The sequence below is a fragment of the Triplophysa rosa genome, linkage group LG9, assembly GCF_024868665.1.
Source record: "Triplophysa rosa linkage group LG9, Trosa_1v2, whole genome shotgun sequence".
In the NCBI taxonomy this organism is placed as follows: domain Eukaryota; kingdom Metazoa; phylum Chordata; class Actinopteri; order Cypriniformes; family Nemacheilidae; genus Triplophysa; species Triplophysa rosa.
This window is the reverse complement of record NC_079898.1, coordinates 26,828,231-26,852,751: the sequence shown is the minus strand read 5'-3', so window position 1 is coordinate 26,852,751 and position 24,521 is coordinate 26,828,231. Positions and strand designations below refer to the sequence as shown.

The 24,521-nt window shown below is 39.9% G+C and overlaps 1 protein-coding gene across 2 annotated transcripts in view; it reads right to left on the bottom strand.

Moving 5' to 3' along the window:
* The window catches only part of LOC130558786 (inositol polyphosphate-5-phosphatase A), a 121,246-nt gene that overhangs the window by 21,495 nt on the left and 75,230 nt on the right, over positions 1 to 24,521 (bottom strand). For both annotated transcript variants that reach the window (XM_057341396.1, XM_057341395.1), the window contains exons 5-9: positions 24,080 to 24,143; positions 23,130 to 23,233; positions 17,569 to 17,621; positions 14,918 to 15,037; positions 7,406 to 7,490 (exon numbers count right to left, since the gene is read on the bottom strand). In XM_057341396.1, the coding sequence (XP_057197379.1) occupies positions 7,406 to 7,490; positions 14,918 to 15,037; positions 17,569 to 17,621; positions 23,130 to 23,233; positions 24,080 to 24,143 (426 nt within the window). The remainder of the gene's footprint in view (positions 1 to 7,405; positions 7,491 to 14,917; positions 15,038 to 17,568; positions 17,622 to 23,129; positions 23,234 to 24,079; positions 24,144 to 24,521) is intronic.

Here is a 24,521-nt window from a genome sequence, read left to right as displayed (position 1 = left end):
AAAGAGAAAAAAGTCTTTTGTTGTTCTTTTAAAAAGGTTTAGATACTTCTAAACCATCTTAACAACTTTTCATGAATATTTTAATGTCATTATTTTTTTTACTTTAAATTTAGTGACGTACTAAACAGTCATAAGTAGCACATGCTAGTGCATTTTTGATATTATTGTAAATCATTGAATTATGGATTTTTTTCAAGATAATTAAACAAGAGTTTTATTTTAGAGAAATTAACAAAATATTAAAAAATACTGTACAAGATATTTGATAATAGTTTTAAATAAACCTGTTTATTCATTGTTTTTCATGATAAAGTAATTCATTGACTATATGTACTGTACTGTATTTGTTGATCTTGACCATGACTCTGGAAGAGATTATAATATTTTCCTGGATAAATGAATAAAAAATAAATTAATGAATTTATGATGCATTAACTGTATCGTGTAATAAGCAGATTTATTTTTACATTTTAAACCAAATTAAAAGATGTGCATGCCTAAAAAAGCTACAACACAAATTCCCTGCAAAAAGGTATTCAAGTTGGTCTGTGATGTCACATCCTGTCTCTGTTCAGACAACAGGAGAGTTAATTAAGAAAGAAAATAAGAGTTTTCCGACTTATGTTTGCTTCTTTATCCAGCTGCACATGAAGAGTTTAGCTACAAATTTATATAAATATTTCAAAAATCATGTTTTTTTATTGTGCATTGCAATTAATATTAATCAAACTGCAGTTGGTTTGTTTTGATTTAAGCCATAATAACTCAAAAAATACTGCTACTAACACAATAAAACATGATGACATCATAAAATAGTTTTTTTCTCATTTTGGAAGCAAACTCTTCACATTTAAAGATGCTGAAATGACAAAAACAGGTAAAACAACCTCCTGAACAGAGAGAGAAGCCAGTCAGATTCTTCATCAAACCCACCCAGAGAACAAGAGCACATAAACGAACACATCATAAATCCATCTGGACACGGGTCAAGGCGAGAGGGAGATATGCAGCTGTTTCGGTGTGTTTGTTGCAGAAACGCTGGACAACACAAGGACACTTGAGTAGCTCACACAAGGAAACACTAGAAAACTCTCCACACGGAGCGAGTGGATTGGTCACTCCGTGATATCCGAGCATCAGGCCCTGTGATGTCTGTGCCAGGCGGACCCTTCACGCCCGGCTCCAGAGACGCCGCACGATGACCTCGGGCCTTACGGAGCGTGCTCAAACGGCCTGTTGTTAATGAGGCTGTGAGAGGAACAGCCTATGGCTTTTCTTCATTCTCTGGCTGTTTCAATCAGGCCGATTAAAGGCCACGCTCGCTCGAGATGTGTGACGCTCTTTGTTAGCGCGTTTAAATGCAGAACAACACAGAAAGAGAATACAAGTGTTTGTCCATCGGATGAATCCATCGGAGAGATCGTGTGGTTTTATACGGACCAAACACTGCCGCCATGATGCTTACTGCGCTTCATAAATGAACACATCATTACGTAACTCTTCCTTATGAACTACAGCACAAACACACACACACACACACACACACACCAATTAACAAACACTAAATACAGACAACAAAATCTAAAGCAATGACTACAGTTTTTTGTAATCAATCAAAACTTGTTACGTCATTTAGGTAGAGTTCCACACAAAAGCACAGATGAAGCTGTGAGGAGTGTGCAGTATGAAGTATGCAGTGTGCACAACATGGTGTGTGAAATGTGAAGTTTGTCAAGTATAGCATGTAAGTGTACAGTTTGCTGTGTGTGGTTTCAGGTGTGCGCAGTGAATGCTGTTTAGTGCGCAGTGTAAAAGTGTACACTGAGTGTAGTGTGCAGAGCGTGTTGCTGTTCTGATGGTGCTGGATTGGGATCAGGTGTGTGTAAACACAGATGTGTTATAGTGTGTGTAAATGTACACTTGTGAGTGAGTGTGTTTTCACGGTTGGGTTGACAGGGTCACTGTCTGTCCCATGAAACACAAGAGTCATTGACTAATGGATGGATATGTCCCAAAATTAATTAGCCTGACTAATGTAGTGTGTGTTTAATGTGTCTGTCGCCTTTGATTTATGACAGGCCAAATGCACAAACACTGCATGTGTGTGTGTGTGTGTGTGTGTGTGTGTGTGTGTGTGAGAAACGGAGCTTTCATTCTGTAAGAATGAATTAACGACACGCGCACGCACGGGCTCTCTAACCAAAACATGCAAGCTGGTGCATACTGTATATACACAAACACAGTAGAATGTCCTGTCTATCATCAGTTTTCAGGGAGGACAATGACATCTGTTGTTCTAAATAAAATAAATCAGTTCAGCACATATTAGTGAACAAACTCAAAATCTCCCATGATCCTTTTCTAAGCAGCCAGACACACATCAGAGGGTTGGGATAGGATTAAGATGAAGACACACACACACATGTTGGGTTACCATGTTTTATGGGGACATTCCATAGACGCAATGGTTTTTATACTGTACAAACTGCATCTCATATTCCCTCCCCCTAACCCTAACAATCACACACAACTGTCTGCTCTTTTACATTTTCACAAAAGTTCATTCTGTGTGATTTATAAGCTTGTTTCCTCATGGGGACCAAAAAATGTCCCATATTGCCATCTTTGTGGGGACATTTTGTCCCCATACCGTAGGGTTTACCCTTCACACACACACACGCGCACGCACATACTGTACACACTCACGCACACAAAAATCTCTGTTTAATTGTTTTTTCTCTGCATGTCTTTCACAAAAACAAACTAAATTGACATCTGGTCATCAATTAAGAAGCTCTTCAAATGTTGAAAAATGATAATTTTATGACCCCCGCGCTGCTCATTAATGAGCAGTTTACATCACTCATTTACAGCGAGGGCTCGTCGCGCCTCCACCTTTAATTTCATGCTGTTCGGCCCTCAGACAGACAGAGGACAAAGAACCAGAGATTGATGTTTCAGCGTGCCGCCCCGTGCACTTCTCAGCGTCGCAAACAGGGGGCGTGAGCGCCTGTGTGTGCCGGCCGGAGAGAATACACTTCAATTTAAAAAGCACAAGTTATGTCACGAGCTCAGCAGATCAAGTCAGCAATTAACCCCCCGTCAGCCCCTATCAATTCTGGAATTGGACCGGCCGCGGGAGAGCGTGCCATTTTTCCAGAAATTAAATTGACATTCTATTAAGTTTAATTAGGAGGGATTTTAAATATACTAGAGTCCGGGCGCACGGCCGCGCCTCTGTCACTGCACAAACTGATTCACCGCCGGCGGAGCCCTGAGGTCCCATCCCATCCCAGCATGCATCTCTGCGCTGTCACCGTGCCACGGCGAGGCCACATGGAGCACGCGGCACGCAGGTGCTCACCTCTCATATCTCACACACAGTCTCTGATCACAACTCAATAAGACATGACAGGTGATCTCACGATGTTCTGATACTCTCCATGTCATTTTATTACAGCGCTAAATAGAAGACATTAAACACTGAATCCTGACGATGTTTGACCTTCAATCCACCCGCAGCAAATGAAACACAATCACACTCAAAAACACACTCAACACCCCTGTGACCCTGTGTTACCACTGAGAAACAGACAGACAGATGGAGAGAAAAACAAACAGACAGGAAGACGGACACACAGCCAGACAGACGAGCAAAATAAATGGAGACGTAACTGAAGAACAGAACTGACTCACATTTACACCAGACGCTTTGAGACTCTTTTAGTTCGAGTGGCGTCAGTAAATGAAGCACTTAGCAACCACTCGGAGACCTTAGCGACCACCTAGACTTTAACATACCTGTAGGAAAGCCGCAGTCACATTTTCAATATCAACACATTGACCTTGCAGCAATAAGTTCAGTGTCTTGAAGAGAAAGAGCTTGATGAGGCATTATTGAAATAAGCGTGTGTGACGGTGCACACGCGTGTAAATCAATCTCCAGTTAAACTGCTGCACAAATCAATACAGCAGCGCTGAGCTCACACCAACACTAATTGTGTGTCTGACGTTAATCGCTATTAAAGTGTTCAACTAGTTTCTCACGGCCACATCAACACACACGCACACATTTACACTTACACACTCGCACACATCTTTAAATCACAACTCACATAAAGGACTATTTACTATCGGAGAGTTGTGTATTCGTGTACGTTACACACACACAAACACAGCGTCAGTACCTGAATATGCCCCGGCGGGTAATGATTGGTATACGCTTGAGTTTCCATTAGCAGATTCATATAAAGTCAGAGAGAATGCGGTTAAACTACATCAAGTCTTATTTACATCCTGCTCAAAGTGCATTTTTACAGATGAATTATTTATTGGAGTCAAGACACAGACCAGATGTTAGAAATCTCAACCTCAAGGTCAGAAAAACTCTCGGTCAGTGTTGGGTGTAAGTAGTTACTAAGTAATTAGTTAATTTCTTTTTTCTTGAAAAAGTAAAGTAAGGGATTACTCGTATTTGTTCTGTGATTTAATCACAGTTACTTCTGATGTAATTGAACTAAATACTGTGTGTAATATATTCAATACTGGAAATGACATCAACATGATAAGTCTAACTTTAAAATGTATGCTGTAATGTATCCGTCTCACATTTGTATACTTTGGTCGGTTAATAAGAATAGTTGTAGTTAATTAATGTAGTTATTTATTATTTATTTGAATGAATTAGAAGAGCCGTTTCATGTCTATCCTTGAATCACTGAACTAATCAAGGCTGATGTAGGACAGGGGTATTCAATTAAAGTTCCAAGAGGTCCAGTCTTTATACTTTCTTCCAAACGGAGGTCCGGACAATATGACTTTTTTTAAATAACAAAAAATAAATATTTAATCAATTTAGCCCACTTGGATATATATATAAAAGTTATGATCTTTTATCAGGCCATTTATTTTATATTTTGATATCCACAGTATGTAAGTATTGTAGGCTCTGTGGCTTTAGGGGAATGCCCTCTTAATAAAAAAGTCTAAATTATATTTTTAAATTTTAACTATATTAAAAGTCTGATCATTAATATTTGTAAATAAAAAAGCTACAAACAACAAATTTAATGTAATAATTAAATTGCTCTCATCATAAACAGAAAACATTACTTACTAAATTAGCCTTTCCATGCCTTTCATACCAGAACTACTTCTATCTTTAAATTCCCAGTTAGAACAAAATGTGATCCTGTTAGTGAAAACCCAGTGAGTCTTTTTACTGTTTTCTACATAAAATCATCCTACAGAATATTCCATGAAAATATAACAACAATATCTTCAATATTGACTGAATAATGCCATTTCAAAGATTAACATTTTAGTTAATGCTTGAAATTAATCTTTGATGCTTGTTATTTAATAATTAATTCGTTTATGAGACTTTAGCCTGGGTTTTCACAGGGACACAAATGTTTACATGCTGATCAATAATGCTAATGATAAATGTAGGCTAGATAAAAACGTTCATAAAATATCGCAAATCTGGTTGAAAGGTTGGAAACATATAGCAAACAGTAAACAGACTGACAGAAACAAATACTTTAATATTGATGCATTTTGTTTACTGTTGTGTCTCCATTTATCTGCTCTGCGTGTCTGCACTAGTGTTGTTAAAATAAGCACGTGTCTGCTGCTCTTCATGTGGCGCGTCTTTGGCGGGAGAAAAGCAGCGCACGCGGAGCGGAAAGGGTTCAAATGAAGCGCGTTTATAGCTAAAAGATATCACAGGATACAGCGACAAAAGATCAATTACATAAATGTCTCTGAGAGTACGCGTGATGTGATTCTCCGTTGTGTAGACGCGCGGCTCTATTTAAACAACTGAAAGAGTGAAAATTTTAAATGTCTCGCGGTCCGGATGAAACGAAGCAAAAGTCCGGATCCGGCCCGCGGTCCGCCAGTTGACGATGCCTGATGTAGGATATAGAAAGTAATTAGTAATAAGTAATCGAATACTTTTTGGAGAGAGTCATTTCTACAGTAATCTAATTACACTATTGAATATGTCATTAGTAACTAGTAATTCATTACTTCTTCAGAGTAACTTACCCAACACTGATCTCGGTACAGTAATACTTTACAGTAAGGTTATATTTGTAAACATTAGTAAATGCATTAGATAAACATGAACGAACAATGAGCAATATATATTTTCAGCATTTACTTCTGTGAAAAGTTAGTTAATGGCAATACAATTATTCATCAAGTTCATTAAGCACTAACTAATGTTAAAAAATAGTACAAGTAAATGCTAAAATTCACATGAACTAAAAATAAATTCATGTTAGCTAAACTAACTAATGCTTACAAATACATGTTGTACCAAATTACCAGACTACTTTCTTGCCACATCAAAAGCGAATTTGATGAAATATTTTTTTAAGATTATCTTAAAATCATTTTAGTACCCAGAATGATTTATTACCATTAATACAAAGACTTTAACACACACACACAAAAAACGTGTCTATTCTAAAATTAGAAACCTTTATAACATGAACTAAATAAATCAATAATGCTCAAATGATCACAATATGTGAACCCATCACGAGACCTGAGCCTCAGCACACAGGACCTGATTGAGAACAACGGTCTCGGGTCCGATGTAGTTCTGCTGAGGTGGTTTACGGCTCTCATTAGAGTCCTCAGAGGCCCAGCTGTGTTTGCTGACCGGCCCCTCGTGTGTATTGTTATGTGATGGGCCTTCAGACGCTCTTCTCTCACACACTCGCACTCATTGTGTGCTAATAGCGGCTTTTTAAAACACAGCACGGCACAAAAACAGCGTTTAGCAGGATCTGTGAGGATGTCTCAAGTACCATATGTATGAAACATGTGCTGAAGAGGACACTGAATACTAGACTTGAAATAATAATGATTAAATGATCATCTCATTAACAAAGAAACTTCATTTCCTTTAGTTTAGTAAAAACACCTTCGGTACTTTCATCACATTAAAAGTCAAGAGTGAAAGGTTTTGTTCCCAGTTAATTTGCATCAATAATAAAAAAGGATCGTCTTTTCGAACCTGTTTGAGTTTCTTTCTTCTTCAGAACACAACAGAAGATATTTTGAAGAATGTTGATAATCAAACAACACTTTACTCCATTGACTACCATTGTATGAACACAAAACCACGGAGACATTTCTCAAAGTATCTGCTTTTGTGTTCCACTGAAGAAAGAGACACATACAGGATTATGGAGAATAAATCACGACAAGATTTCGTCACGCAGTATGCAGCGTACGGGTTCTGTATATAGATGAGATTGTGCCTAATGGCCACAGTATGCATACTGTACATACTGCATCCTTCACGAGTAGTCTGATGGATATTTCAGCTGTACAGTACAGGGCTAGTCCGGAGTGAGAGTGTTTGACGCTTGCGTCTGCTTTCACTCACCTCAATTACCCGCTTGGAGTCCAACCTGAAGTTGAAATCACCGAAGATGAAATATGGAACTTTTTCATAGCGCTGATCTGAGATCCTGCAGGGAGAGATGGAGATGCTGTCAGTCTGTAGGACACCTCCACCTAGTGGTGTCTGTGCACTTACATTAAGTAGTTATGCAAACGCGTGCAACAAAAATGCTAAAAGTATACTTGAGATCGTTAGATGAATGTGTGTGTGTTTTACTAAGCAGGCTGTTTGTTAAAACATAAAAACTATAAGGCTCTTTATAGCTCATTTTTGCTCATCAGCGTGCGAGGGGGTTTTCATTCAGATTCATGAAGTCCAGAACTCAAGAGTCATGGACCCGCCGCTCTCTCCAGCCGCTTAAAAAACGCACGTTAAATGAGAGATAATTAACTCCCACAGCAAATAATTTACTTGAGTGAGACGAAGCATTATGTGCAGCGTGTGTGCTGGATTAATGGAGAGAGAACGCTAGCCGGCTAATCGCTGGGATAAATCTCAGCTCTCTCTCAACACCTAATAACAAGGTATTTATGAGCCTGTAAAACGGGCGCTCTCATCAAACACACACATCTCTGCATCTCCAAAGGCTCCGGGGTGTCGGAGTTCGGATGTTTCACGTGACGGCAGTCTGAAACACACTCTGTGCTCTATTCTGACACATTCATATAGAAATTGAATCGATTTGTAGCCATGTTCAAAGGTTATTGTAGTGTTTATGCAGTATTCACCTGTGAAAACATGATAAATCACAATGTGAACATGTAAAACACAAAAAAGCACTTCCAGTCAAAGGTTTGCACACTACGAACTGTGCGAGTTTGTGAAAGTGAAATTCTAGGGATTTTTTGGAATGGATGGGTTGGAGGGGATAGTGATGAAAAAACCACCAACAGGCGTAAAACAAGAACAACACTACACTGTAAACGTATCCCATAATGCACCTCACTATCCAGGAATACAGAGCTTATAAATTTGAAGAGCGACTGGCTGACAGCTGATTGGAGATCAGGCCTTAAACACATAAGTTCTCTCTCTTGCAGCAGGTTTTCTCCTCGGACTGGAGTCTTGAGCGCTGGGTCAGAAGGTAACGTTGTGTTTACACACTGGTTTCCTAAAGCTGTGCCGCTGTGAGGGTCTGACTTTGACCCCGGCCCCTGAAGACACATTAAACTCTGAGCCGTGAGGTGGTGGGGGGCCTGTGGAGCTGCGGCGAGCTGCACGAGCGTCGCATAAACTGCGTCATAACACTTCATTCACACACAAAACGAAACACACAGTCTGTAATGACACAGATCAGACTCCACAAACAGCATCTGTGTGTGTGTGTGTGTGTGTGTGTGTGTGTGTGTGTGTGCGTGTGTGAGTATTCACACAGTGTGTGTGTGTGTTCATGTTTGTATATCCCGGTGGGGACCTAAACCTGAATACACACCAACACATGGGGACTCGTGTCACCGTGGGGACCAAAACTGAGTATCCCGGTGAAAGCCATCCTATCAACATATGTCCAAAAAACAAACATTTTTCTTACCATGGTGAGGGGTAAATACCCCAAAACGGATCCTACCATTCAAACAACTTTCTAAAAACAAGAAAACACAATACATGTAGTAACAGGATGGCAGTTGTTGACACCGGTGAGTCTCTGTGTATCACGCTGACATCAGCACTGCTGTGGAGACGCTCGGATGACGCCAGTCATGCAGCTATTGTCCACATGCAGTGTGTGTGTGTGTTGGTGAATGTGCTCACTGACGGTCAGAGGCCTCCTGAATGACCTTTCACCTACAGAGATGACCACCCTCTGACTGCACTCAGCTCAACATTCTCTCTCTGCAGTCAGGTGTGTGTGTGTGTGTGTGTGTAAAAAAGAGAAAATGGTTGAGGTTGAGCCTGAGTATGTGTGTTTGTATGTGAATGTGTGTGAACTCAACGTGTGTGTGTCTGTGCATAACACAATCAAATATTTAAAGGGGTCATATGGCGTGAACACGTGTTTTTCATGAAGGGACAAACATCTCGCGCTTTTTGTTTTTATCTGCGTATTGAGGTAAACTTTGGATAGTTTTTTTTTTGGAACGAAGTTGAGGCAGTTCTTCTGGCATATTCATTTTATCCCTAATAATATATAAACATTCAATAAAAGTAATAACACGCTGAAGTTAAAAAGGTCAATAAATATGTAAGTAATAAAAAGATGTGCAAGTGTATTTATGCCTTTTTACTTAAAAATTGATATAAGAGGGAAGTCATTGTTTCTTGACATACTCGACTTGGCATTAAACTTTTTAAGAAATATGAATTGTCAGTTACAGTCATGAAGTGGCATTATTACTGCCATTTATGCAGTACTAGTACCAGATTTGATGCTTGATAGGGTTGCACGGTGTCTGTATTAATGATTCAAATTAAATATAGTTAAACATGTTTAAGGGGATACTGAGGAGATTTATTCATATTTAAGCATTTCACAATTCATACAGAAATGAGATTCAGCGCTGTATTATAAAAAAATATAACAATTGACTTAAAAACAGCGTGGAGGGTCCGCACACACTGCCTTTGCACAGGGCCCGAGATTCTGTGCTACGCCCCTGTCCCTATGTGGGCTCTCTGCCACCTAAACACAACTATATTCTGATCATTTCTCGTGATTTCTTCTGTGATCTACATCAGTTCATAAACTCTTGATAAACTCTCAGTCTTGAGAGTCTGTTTTGGTTACAGTACATCACACATACAGCCTCAGGTGTGATCAGACTCGTGTGTGTGTGTGTTACAGTGAGGAAAGGAATGGAAGCATTAATGCTCCGTATGAATGAATGTGACAGCGTTTAGCTGTGAGAGCGAGAGCTAATACTCAGCGTGAATGACTTTTAGTGTGTGTGTGTGTGTGTGTGTGTGTGTGTGTGTGTGTGTTATAGCGGCGGTGAGTATGAGTGTGGGGTGTGAAGGGGCCTGGCTGACTGATTAACCTTTGACCTCTGGGCCTCCCAGGGTGAGAAGGCAGCTAACAAAGTCAATGCTGATGGACACTAATACCTCCATTCACAAACCTCACACTAACACACATGCTGAACGTCTACACGCCAGCGACACCAGGGTCACGGGTTCAATTCCCGGGGAACACATGTACAGATACGCTTTGGATTAAACCGTCTGGCAAACGCAGCAATGTAAACTGTCCAATCAGCAGGTGCAACACTCTATGAGGATTTGACAAATGTGTGATGTTCTCGTTCTGTCTGATGACACTTATAATTGAAACACAATGATTTTCAGAGGACTGCTTAAAATTAAATTGTGGAGGAAACACATTTGGTTTCTAGCGAAAGTTAGACTCTAGTTAAACTCTTTTTTTGCTCTCTTTCTCATTATGAAAGATCTGACTTCTCATTTCAATTTCATCTTGCTCTGGATCGGTGTTAAAAACGTTCCACTTATTGACACATTTTATCACACTCACCCACCTCTCTCTCTCTCTCTCTCTCTCTCTCTCTCTCTGTCTCTCTTTCAGGCTGTTGTTCTGGGAAACGCAGTGGAAACATTGGGCTGCGAGGCTCTTTGAGTCTGCGTGACAGTTGATGGATGACGCTCCATAAAGTGACAAAGAATAGTTGTGTCGTGGCCAGAGCGGCCCGGCGCTTCCCCCTGGGAAACTAATTGCCCTGAATTGTTAAGGGCAACATTATTTTTCTGCCAATCACGGCTTTTCAATGCACCAAAAATGAGCATGAAACGAGCCTTTTGACTGAACAGAAGAGTTAAATGTCTCCAATGTTGATCAAATTAACTTCAGCGGCCTGACAATGGACTATATTTGTGTGAAAATAAAAGGCCGGGACAAAGAGGCCCTTTTAGCTCAGATTTCACAGTTGTGATGTAAAACCGCTTCGCCCTGAACCCGAGCACTTTTTTTGAATAGGAGAGCAAATGGGGAACATATCCACACGCACAAAAGACACGGACAAGACTTTAGAACCGACCTGTACGGATATGGTGTCGTGCTCCGTTACGATGAAACAAAACAAATATGCTTTTCATATGGCTGCGGGCACGCATCCCTTTATCTAAAAAACATCCAAAAAACATCTGAAAAACATCTAAAGAACATCCAAAAAACATCTAAAAAAACATCTAAATAAATATCTAAAAATATTAAAAAAAACAAATGAAAAACATCAAAAAAATATCTAAAAAACATCCAAAAAACGTCTAAATAACATCTAAAAAAATATCCCAAAAACATCTAAAAAACATCCAACAAACGTCTAAAAACCACATCGAAAAAAATCCCCAAAATATCTAAAAACATAAAAAAACCATCTAAAAAACATCCAAAAAACATCTAAAGAACATCAAAAAAACATCAAAAAATACAACAGGTTTCAAGTGCTACACGCTCAAACCCTAAATATCCCCAAAACATCTAAAAACATCCAAAAAACATCTAAAACACGTCTAAAAACATTTAAAACACATTTCTGTTATGAAACAAAGACTTTTATTTTGTTGTTACTGGGGGTTTATTAATAGGACGGTTTAATAGCTACCATCAAACAAGTGACCGAAGCTAAACACATCAGTCCACTTGAGACGCTCTGGAGGTAAACTGTGTTTAACTGTTAACTTCAATAGAGATACTGAGCTTATCAGAGTGACCGCACGATCCGCTCTGGAGATAAGAACACACACACGGCCTGCACAGAGCTCTGAGACTCAAGGGTTCAACACGAGACAAAGCGAAAGAATGAGGAACTGAGGCAAGGAAACGGAAAGTTAGACAAGATAAATAGTGAAACCAGTGAGGTAAGGGTGAGTGTGTGTGTGTGTGTGTGTGTGTGTGTGTGTGTGTGTGTGTGTGTGTGTGTGTGCGGGGGGTTAGAAGTTAGAGAGGGAGGGACAATAGCTCTGAAAGTCGGTTCCCAACGAGCCGTTGAATAGCAGCACTGTTGGAGGTAGCGGCCGGATTCAAAAGGCCGTTCAGTCACATTGTCCTCCCCAATCACAGCAGCAGAATAGACTTTACTGGTGGCTGCCAAAAGGTTAGTACGGCCGCTGAAAAGATCCCAACATCATTCACTCGCTCAAGCAGAGCTTTGGGGGAAGGTGTTGTGCGTGCCCTTTCCCACTCGAGGGGACGGTCTTCACATTGGCGGTCCGGATCTGCACCCCAGTGGTGATTCCTCACAGAAGCGGACCCGCCCCTCCCTGGTAACGCATGGAATAGCAGCCATGCCGAAACATGCTTCCACCTAAACGTTTACTACCCACCCACCCACAAACCTTCCAGGGGGTCTTCCTTTTCATAACGTCCGGAAAAACCTGCAGAACTCCAAACGCACGCCCGAGAGACAAGGGAAGGACGAGAGAGTTTGGGAAACAGTGACTCAGAGAACATAATATTATTTGAGGAAAACAAGTGCTTACGAGTATTTATGAGACGAACGTAAATTAAGCTCAAGGTGACAAAAGAGCAGAAAAAAACAGCTCAAATTCTCAATGTAAGCAACAAGAAAGGTCCTTTTTAAACTTCATTATGGCCGTAAATCAAGGTAAATTATGGCATCATAAAAATGGTAAAAGGTGGCGTGTTCTTAAACAGCGTCTACTTGGCTGTCCATTAAAAGCGGTCCTGCCTCTCATTGGATGAGAAACGGAAGGAGCGAGTGGAAAAATATGATCTCCCAGACGTAAAAGCAGCACATCATTCATGAGACGTCAAGAAGCTTGATAACGTATGCCGAGTGGATGCATGCATTTATTTAAAGTGGATTTGTAGTTTGGCTGCGCGAGGCGCCACATGCCTGCAGATTCCATATAGGACATTGTCACACCAGTGTAGAGACCACACACACACACACACAATGATAGACATACACAGGTACACAAACACATGCAGACACACAGGTTCACATACACACAAACATTCACACAGTCATACACATAATACACACAGACACGTTTGTACAAATGCACCGACACACACAAACACAAGCACACACATACACACACTTTTACACAGACATACACAGATACACACAGGAATACCGTTCGTGTGCCCTATGGTATGACAGCAAAAAATGTTGGAAAAAAAACAAAGATACATTTCTTGTATGCTATTTATATAACAAATATATATTGTATATATATATATATATATGAAGAGTTTGGTTCCAAAATGGGATGATCATTTATTTCCAAAATAATGTTTTTTATTGTTATCATGTTTTTATTGTGTTAGTTAGCTGTATTTTTTTTAGTTATTAGGGCTTAAATCAAAACAAACCAACTGCAGTTTGATTGATATTAGTTGGAATGCACAATAAAAAAAACATGATTTTTGACAAATTCTAAAAACGGAGTTATGTCATTTTGGAACCAAACTCTTCATATATAAACAGAGGAATTTACAATATAAAATATTATTAACAGTTTGTTTTCCAAAGTTTTGCTGTCACACCATAGGACACATGTACGGTTTATTTGTCAACTACCCACACACACACACACAGATACACATGCACGCACACACACGCACACGTTCATACTGTATGCACACAGCCATGCATATACACACACATCTACTAATTGAGGACACATCGTAAACTATTGTTTTAATAAACCACAAAATAATAATAATGACAACATATACTGTAAATCATATCAGTCTTATTTGACCTGATTACAGATGTCTTGATATGACTGATAACTAAGTGCATGGTCTAAAGCACACTGCGCAGGTGCACTCAGGGTGTGTCCGAATCCACTTTTGCTAGTTTAACGATGGGAAAACGGTCGGCACGCCCGGGCGCATGGTCTAAACGGGTTGTCCTGATTCTCTTAATGAGTAATGGGTGTTTTTAGGGCGTAATGTGCAATAAACCAATCAGAGTGTCATCTCTCATTTCCTTCAAGAGGCAGTTGCGCTCTCGCCATGACGGATCGCTATTTACATGCCGGAGTTTGTTGGCAGAAAAGCTGAACGCTTCTCAAGTGAAGAAACTGATTTGCTCATTCGCGAAGTTACGGGACAAGCAGGAATCCACCAAAGCTTCCCGAGGTGACATGTAGGCATTTTTATGTTCACAATAATAATCTTTTACATTTTATTATTTCATATTTTAAAATGTTTGTGTGCTGCTGCGCTTCCGTCTGTGTAATAAAGTGAACGTGCATTGTGGACCCGCCCAGAGGCGCATTTTCTACTAACGCGCTCTTTAAATACCCCAACAAATATTTGAGTTGGTCTATGGCGCACTGGCGTCTATTTTCACTTCCTCAAAATAGCAACGCGCCAACAATGCGCCTGAACACACCTCTTTTAGACCAGCACGCCCATGGGCGCAAATGCATTTGCTATTTAAACAACGCGGCCTTGCGCCGGGTGTCCGGTAGGGCCCTTAATGTTTAAATCACTTTTATGAAACAGTTTTTCATATTGTAATCCACATGCGAGTAAACACATATCAACACACACACGTGAGTTCTCACCGGTCCAGCGCATAGCCGAGCGCTTTCTGTCGTGTGACTGAGTAGACAGACGGACTCTTCTCCCACGCCACCAAATTAGATGCATCATGGAACAGGTGAATATTGACCAGGTCAAAGACACTAAACAGAGATAAAGAGAGAGAGAGAAGTTCAGACTCACCTTCATGAATCAATACTAATAACACAACACACACACACACACACAGAGACGTGCTGCTGGATGCTGATTGGTCAATACAGTGGTTCCACTCCAGCTACGACACAGCAATGAAAATAAAATGTATATTTGTTTATTGTCATAGAAAATTGTGTTCGATGATTATTTACAAGACATATGCGATGTGAATGCTTTAACAAAGCACAACATATCTAGAATTCATAGGAAGAAATAGAGTATGATCAGTAAACACTGAACGATAAGATACTGTCAATACATACAGAATCTTTATCTTTATACCATAGTCTGTTTGAATACTCGATTCTGATTCAATCCTTTAATGCATGGCTAGCCGTGGATTATCCCGCTTATGGTCATTTGCCAATGGCTAGCCGTGCAATATCCCTGACATATATAAAACCTCACTCTTGTAACTCTATTCATACTTGTAAACATGGCGTTGTAGACTTACTGTTGGCTCTTGAAAAGCTCTTTCATTTGTAAATAGCTTTGGATAAAAGCATCTGCTAAATGAAACCACGTAAAACATGTGTACATGGGGCTCTACATAGCAACAGCTCAGAATGAAATAGATGCAGAAATTCTTCTTGTGAATAAACGGCAGTGTGTCTCTGACCCTTGATGGCTTACACAGCTTGTAGAAGTAAAGCACTTGTGTTTGAAGCTGATATTGAGAGCAGTAATCTGTTTAAAAGTGACACAATCAGAAGAACAGCATGCTAAGCCTGTTATTCCTCTGTCACCGTTTCATTAGCGTTCCCTCCGGCACACCAACATCACCATTCTCATCTGAACCCTTTCTTCTCATGTCATCCTGCTATTCAATTAGCTTCTCTCTCTCTCTCTCTCTCTCTCTCTCTCTCAGAGGGAAGCTCTGATTCATTCTGCACAGGTTCAATTGCATGTAATGTTTTCTGTCATCTGTCATACGGAACTGCACGGCTAACACGGTTAGCTCTAATCTAATCGTGTCACTGCAGGAACCCTCGCTGGACTCACCACAGGCCCGACTGCTCCTGCTAACATCAACCTAAAGTGACACTTTTATTCAAATGGAACCTGAGGTTGTGTTCTAGGATTCTGGGGATGTGAGCATAACAGTTCATGAATCAACTCTTTTTGGGCTTTGAACCTTGTTAGGCAACAGTCTAGATTTGTTCACAATTCACCAAAAATTAAATAACAGTTCTTAGTTCAATAGTGCAGAATCATTGTTAGAAGCTGTATTTTCAGTGAATCTGAATATGTGTTCTCTCTGAATCAGTGAATCTGAATCTGTGTTCTCTCTGAATCAGTGAATCTGAATCTGCGTTCTCTCTGAATCAGTGAATCTGAATCTGCGTTCTCTCTGAATCAGTGAATATGAATCTGCGTTCTCTCTGAATCAGTGAATCTGAATCTGTGTTCTCTCTGAATCAGTGAATATGAATCTGTGTTCTCTCTGAATCAGTGAATCTGAATCTGTGTTCTCTCTGAATCAGTGAATCTGAATCTGTGTTCTCTCTGAATCAGTGAATCTGAATCTGTGTTCTCTCTGAATCAGTGAATCTGAATCTGTGTTCTCTCTGAATCAGTGAATCTGAATCTGTGTTCTCTCTGAATCAGTGAATCTGAATCTGTGTTCTCTCTGAATCAGTGAATCTGAATCTGTGTTCTCTCTGAATCAGTGAATCTGAATCTGTGTTCTCTCTGAATCAGTGAATCTGAATCTGTGTTCTCTCTGAATCAGTGAATCTGAATCTGTGTTCTCTCTGAATCAGTGAATCTGAATCTGTGTTCTCTCTGAATCAGTGAATCTGAATCTGTGTTCTCTCTGAATCAGTGAATCTGAATCTGTGTTCTCTCTGAATCAGTGAATCTGAATCTGTGTTCTCTCTGAATCAGTGAATCTGAATCTGTGTTCTCTCTGAATCAGTGAATCTGAATCTGTGTTCTCTCTGAATCAGTGAATCTGAATCTGTGTTCTCTCTGAATCAGTGAATCTGAATCTGTGTTCTCTCTGAATCAGTGAATCTGAATCTGTGTTCTCTCTGAATCAGTGAATCTGAATCTGTGTTCTCTCTGAATCAGTGAATCTGAATCTGTGTTCTCTCTGAATCAGTGAATCTGAATCTGTGTTCTCTCTGAATCAGTGAATCTGAATCTGTGTTCTCTCTGAATCAGTGAATCTGAATCTGTGTTCTCTCTGAATCAGTGAATCTGAATCTGTGTTCTCTCTGAATCAGTGAATCTGAATCTGTGTTCTCTCTGAATCAGTGAATCTGAATCTGTGTTCTCTCTGAATCAGTGAATCTGAATCTGTGTTCTCTCTGAATCAGTGAATCTGAATCTGTGTTCTCTCTGAATCAGTGAATCTGAATCTGTGTTCTCTCTGAATCAGTGAATCTGAATCTCAGTTCTCTCTGAATCAGTGAATATAAATCTGCGTTCTCTCTGCAAATCTCTGATATGTAAACACAGAGGTTTAACTCACCAGTCAGCCAGAGCCCATCGGGTCCTGATGAAGCCTTTTCTAGACCACTTGCACTGCAGGAAGATAAACATCACCATAATCATGTGATTACTAACATTGAATCCACCATGACGTCAATGACCACATATGAAGTCACTATAGTTGTATGTAACTTTCATCTAGTTTATAAGCAAAACATAAGCTTAGCACAATGTATTGATTAGTTCATTTAGTTTTATTTCTATTTTAAATTAACTTTTATTTTTATATTTTTACTTTTCATGTCAATTTAAGTTTCATTTGTTAGCAAATTTTACAAGCTTTTACGCATTTGTTCTTTTCATATTGTTGTGTAGGTTTTATTTGATTTCAATTTCAGTGTAGCTTTTATTTATTAAGAGTTAATCATTTTAGTGTTCTAAGACAACATTTTAAATGTTCATTTAGTTTAAGCTTTTTAAATAATACTTCGCCTACATGATTTGATTTCAAGAAACATAAAAGTAGTAATTTCAGTTCTAACCCTGATACTTATATATGCGTGTCTGTTTGTGTGTGTGTGTGTGTGTTTGTGTGCGTGATACGTGATGATGTCATCATGCAGACGCTCAGAACATGTTATTTACTTTTAGTTTCAAGAATTTCTCTTGGTGGAATTGAAGAGGAAGTTTTGGGTTCAGAAAGTTTTGGCAATGCAATGAACTCTTTTGATCTGAGAAGATCAGGAACATGTAATTTCTCGTGATTTCAGGATAAGTTTGATTTAGACACGACAGAGCCGTCATTCTCGAGCGTCTCTGTTCTCGCTGGCAGCGGCATGTGTACAAACAGACAGAAAGCTCTGTGTCTCTAGTTAATGATCCAATCAGAAGGCTGATCTCACAGCACATGACATGCCACGCTGACCGTTATTAAATGAGAGACAAATTGATGCAGCGAGCGTCCTGAATACCAATGCAGAAAAATAAAATAACCTCTCTCTCTTTCCTCTCTCTCTAATGGAGAGTTAACTGCAGCGATGAATAAACTAATTACCGGCCGGGTCACATCATTACAAATTGACTAATTTTATTTAAAAACTCTGATGCAAATTAAAGGTCTGCGAGTGATTTGATTGCTCCTCACATCCTTCAGAGCGCATTAGAGCAAGATGAACTGTATCAAATTCAATTACATTTGCATACTTGAATTAATCCTTAAACTAGAGCACGGCCGACGGGCTTCGTGAGGTCAATAAACCCTGTTTCGGGACAGACACAGAAAACACAACATCAGGTGTTTTATCTCTCTACAAACACAGAATTAAACGCACATATCTCCAAACTCATGGACAAAACATGTTATAAATATGTGTGCGTTTTCCTTTTTGTTCCTCTGATCATGTGTCAGTAAATCTGCTTTGAAAATAGTTTTAAAAATCCTGAAAAGCAAAATTTAAATTAAATTAAGTCAACCACACGCTTTGCTGAAAGGTGCAAATCGTTCCGAATCAACTTTTGTGTCTCACAGCAGGTTTACCATGACAGGAGGGTGAACAAACAACGACAGAATTTCCATTTGGAGTGAATAACCCTGTAAATACGCTTCCACAGACAGGAATGAAAATATCACAGCCAATCTCATCTGCGCGGCCGGTGGAGGGGTCACTCTAGTGGACACTAGAAAGGTCACAGCACGCAGGAGGTGACAGTGATGAACGGATATCGTTCCATCCCATCCAGAGAGAGAGAGACGCGTCTAAACGTGGACACCGGGGTCTACGGAAGCGAACGGAGAACTGCATAATCTCATCTCTGGCGTCCATCGGACGATTCGACCTCCATCAGGAGTCAGAGACGTCACAGGCCGCTGCGGGTGGATCGGAGAGCTTCTCCTGACCTTTCTAACATCGTGCTTGAGAGATCTGTACCATCTCATAAATAACAGCCCACAGCTGCGTCCCCACAGTCACGGCGAGACACGAACACCACACGAGTAATAACCAATAAACACAAGGTCTGATTGATGAAGACCAGCGCGGCTCTTCTCCATCCGTCACTGTTCTATCGCCCGGGTCAGATTAAATAAGACATCATCAGTGTGAGCTCAGGGCCACATCATCTTCTCAATCATTCTTCTTTTGTCTTCTGGGAAACACGAGGACATCTTCCTGCCCTACGTGAGATATTTACACACTTCCCGGAAGTCAAAATAATAACACACTGTTTACAACCACCTGACTCTTAATGTGCTGTGTTTGTTCTCCTGAGCATCAGTGAATGTTTGTGTGTTTTGTAATAGTTGTGTACGAGTCTCTCAGTCTCGTCATACAGTCACTGTGCTGAAATATTCAACTTGGAAAAAACAAACAGAGACTCCTGCAGAACTATCACAAAACTGATCATTGAGATCAAGCTGGAGCTTTAGAACGCAAGATATCGTAAACATTCACACTATGAAAGAAAAAAGCTGAACAACCAACCAACCAAAGATCCGTCATGAATTAATGCTGGTGTCATAAGAACACAGCACATGAGTGACATCAACTTAAAACAGATGAATCAAATATATTTTCTGTAAAGCTCCTTCGCAAAGATTTGATATGAATAAATGAAACTACCTTTAGAAATGATGAAACATGACACACGTGAGGCGTCTGTTGTAGTGATCGACCGATATTACGTTTTTATAACCGATACAGATACCAATTATTTGCATGTTATGTGGCCGATAACCGATATGCAGAACCGATATTTATTTACCGTTACACTGTTTTCATTTATAAAGCAGCAGCAATACTTATATTAACAATAGGCAAAATAAATGTAGAAAGTCTAATGAATGTAAACGGCAGGGGAGTCGTATCAATTTTGCAGAAATGTTATCATTCATTTTAAATAAGAGTTTTAGAATGTATATGTGCCGTTTAATAGGCTAAAAAGACTGAAGAATAATTTGCTGGATAATAGTGGAATAATACATTGTCAGAAGAGTAACAAACAAAACTGCGGATACATCATTGGATTTCTCAACTAATATGTACTGTATGTTATGTCAGAATTATTAATAATATTTTGTCGGTCTAGATTATGAAATGCCTGCTGGCACAATGGGGCCATGAGGTAAAAGTTTCTTGAACACAACCATAAGTAAATCAGACGTTCATATAAAGGCAACTCAAATCAGCAAATCATCTGTCTGCCTGTGTGGTTCGTAATCAGGTGTAATTTAGGACCCAGGAGACAACTGCAGTCATAACAGCGATGGAGTTGAACAGACCGCGTCTTTTAATGGAAAAAGCATAGAACATATTGGTCTGTCTAAACAAATGTCCAGTGAACGTGTGTTCCATCTATTTTTTTCTAATGAATACTGTTTAACAAAGCCCTGTGATCACAAATGTGAGCAGATGTGAACATATTAGTATGCATAAACTGCACATTAGGCATTTATGTAACACATCTCATTTGTGCAAAAATGGCTGTAATGTTAAGTAAAGTTTATTGATTACAGCAAAGCAAGTAAGTTGCAAGTACCTTGCTGTGTTGTTGTAGTCTCGTCTCCCCTCTAGGGTGGCCATGAAGTGCAAAACAAAACAAAAAAACTGTTTTCTGACTTGTTATTTTGTTTCTCGAATTGTTGTTGTGTTTTATGGTTTGCTATTTTCATTTTTAGATTTGTAATTGTGATTTTTCATTTTGTGTTTAGATTTGTTATCGTCTTGCAATTTGTTGTTTTGTTTTGCAATTCGCAGCCACCGTACGCAATGGCGGTCCTGCACGCAATTTTCAAAACGACCACAAGATGGCGGCGTTTATCGGTGGAGCCAGTGAAACAGGTACCCGATTATAGAAAAATGCTTAAATATCGGGGAAACGATATATCGGTCGATCTCTAGCCTGTTGTTCTCTCAACTCTCTTTATATTATATTTATATTATCTCACTTGAAGTCACACCAGGGCTCCAAAAAGGTTCATGTGGAGAGAACAGGAACTACATCCCGGGTAAAAATAATGCTTCAATTTGAATTCTCACAATTTTTATTGCCAGACACACCCAAACGCTGAATGCAAAGGCAGTGAACTGCTAGGCTGTCAATCAAATGGGAAAATGAAAGTGATGTCATCATAACAGCTCAGGAAAATCTCCCAGAACTCTCAACAGAGAGTTCCACACCTGGATGCTGATCGGTCAATTCTAGTTAACTTATACACGATATAGTCACACCTACAGCTTACACGTCAGGGCCGAGATCTGCTGGCAGAACGATGACACTTTGTGAACTTGTTGAATAAATGAGTTTGATACCCTCACGAAGGTAAAAAAATATGAAATGACACAAATTACGGAGCAACTTTCCTAAAAGCACCAACGCCATTTGAGACCCGAGAAAGCTCTTAAACACAAAAGCAAAGACCTCCTCTAAACACAGTGCGTCTTGTCCCACACTCGCTGTTAATAGCGTTCCTTTAGGGAGTTAGATGGATGGCGAATCCGGCCGGTTTCATCTACTAAAAGACAGCATAAATCACGGAGCGCGGAGCAGGATGAAGCCGAGGTTATCGCCAGCCTGCCCGCCTCATGAGAAACCTGCATTAAAGCATTAGTGAAATTAATTCATCTTTCATAAGAGGTTCGAGCGTATCTGTGATCTATGATAACAACCAATTTCTCACTACTGAGCGAGTGAGAGTGAGAAAGCCCTTGATAGACTACACAAATCTGCTGCTTTAAATGGGCTAACATTATGTGGAGTGCTGCTCTCCAGAGCATCGGCGCAGATTCATGAGGCGTTCCACGATAGCGCGTAAATCAACGCGCAAACTTTTGCCTTTTTCTGTTTTTCGTCTCTCTCGTGTCGTTCGCCTGAAGGTGCGCCGGCTCTGTAATTACGTTCCGATCGTGTGGAAATGCCTCCTGCGGGAGATAAAGTGAAGCGGGATGTTGCTCGTGAAAGAGGCGGAAAACGCTAGCAGCCCGTGAAAGGGCAGCTTAGTCTTTTTTGCATATATTTACAGGACGAGAGCGCCCGAGCGCGGGTAACTGATGGCTGCGGGGAATCGCACTGACACCAGCGCTTTATTAGTAGATCAGCCTCACACGCACACGCACACACAGGTGTCACCGTAAAATGGAAGAGAAAATCACTCTCGAGCACTCTTAAAGAAAGAAGAGCTTTTCAATCTAATTGAATGACTCACAATAATCGAAATCATTCACCCTTTGGATGCACGGGACACGGGAGAAAGATGTCGAAATGAACGCATTTCAGGGAGAGCTGCTTAACTGATGTTTTTGTAAAGTGATGTGCATTGTAAAAAGCAGTAAATAAAAATGTTTATTAACAACAAACTCGCCAGAAAACTAGCCAAACGTGAGATTAAACATTCTAATGTGCTGTGTGTCAATACGGTCAGTTTAAAGATGTGGATATGAAATCTAACTTTGTTTCTCCATGGGCTTATTTATCTTCAAGGCTACATCGCATTACGTTATCAGGAAAAACGTCAAATGTGAAAGAAACCGATATTATTATTTGTGAAATAAAACTCATGCGTGAGAAGACGATGAGATTTCTGCTGTGCAAGGACTGAAGACTCACATCAGGAAAGTAATGTTGAGGAAACTTCTCTTTCTCCAGCGTGGTGGAGGTCATCAGCGTGTCTGAGCAGATCTCCTTGCCGACAACCTTCTTGAACTTCTTGGCTGGAAGAAAGCAAACATGTAGAGTTCAATCAGAAGACAAAGCAACATTTGTCATCAGGAGTGAGCTCAGGGCTTCATCAAGCAACTGCGCCACCTATTGACCAAGCACAGAAGTGTCAGGAGGGAATCCATGAGAAACGGACTGACTGAATAGATCTGACTGACGTACACAGAAATGTAAACGTAAAAAAGTCTCATCTGTGTTTTTATCTGACAGTGACAGAATCTAAAGATTACAATAAAAGAATAAAAGAAAAAACGCTGAATTAGATTTGGCTTAGACAACCTTAAAATATTTTCCAATGACACATTTTGTAATTCTCAATATTATAATAATATAACTGCACTACAGCATCAAACTCTTTAATAAAATCGTGTATTTAAATCAGTATAAAATAACTAATTTGAGGCAAAATCTAATGTTGACAGGTGTGATGTCGCCGAATGATCACTTTGATGTACGGAGCGATTACGGCCATCATGCGTGAGCTATTCCAGTGTTGAAGAGCTCTGGGTTTGAGCGGGCCGGCAAGGGCTAATGCTGACGCCGGTGGTAATGGCGGTGACTTTAATTAGTGTGACCGTCGGGACCCGTGACCTCTGAACCCTACCGCTGATGAGGTCACGGCTAACCGTCCAATAGCTGGAGTACACTATTACCAGAGGCTGAAATCTCATGAATTAAATCCTAATATTAATAAGCATTACTGTTTCCTATGGGCAACTCCATCTTCGCATGTTTTATAGCTTCTGCACCAACCTTGACCGTTTCTGATGGAATTGATGAGAGCGTACGCAACATCTCATTAACTGAACTCAAGAGGAGACGGGAGGTGACACACGTACCTTTGAAATCAAACTGCTGGATGTTTTTCAAGGAATCGTGAATGAAGAAGCAGCTTCCTAATGCCTGAAACAGAAGACGAGGACATTTACACAACAGTGGTCAAATCTACAGCGAAATCAATCACATTCTGTGTAAGTCACTGTCATGATGCCAAGGTGTTGCTATGCGGTTGCTAAGGTCATGTGAGTTTTCTTGCTAGAGAGTTTTTATTTTAGTAACACTGTAGAAATCATGTTTTGATTATTATTTGCAAACTCACAGTATGACTACAAATGCCACGTTTAAACTCAGATTACTGTGTTATTCTGTTTTTCTCCTGTAAAGCTGCTTTGGCACTAGATACATCAAATTCAACTGAATTACTACAGTAGAACCACGATGAAATTGTGCTTAACAAATCAAATAAAAACAAAATTAATTTCTATTGACAATTGTCGTAAG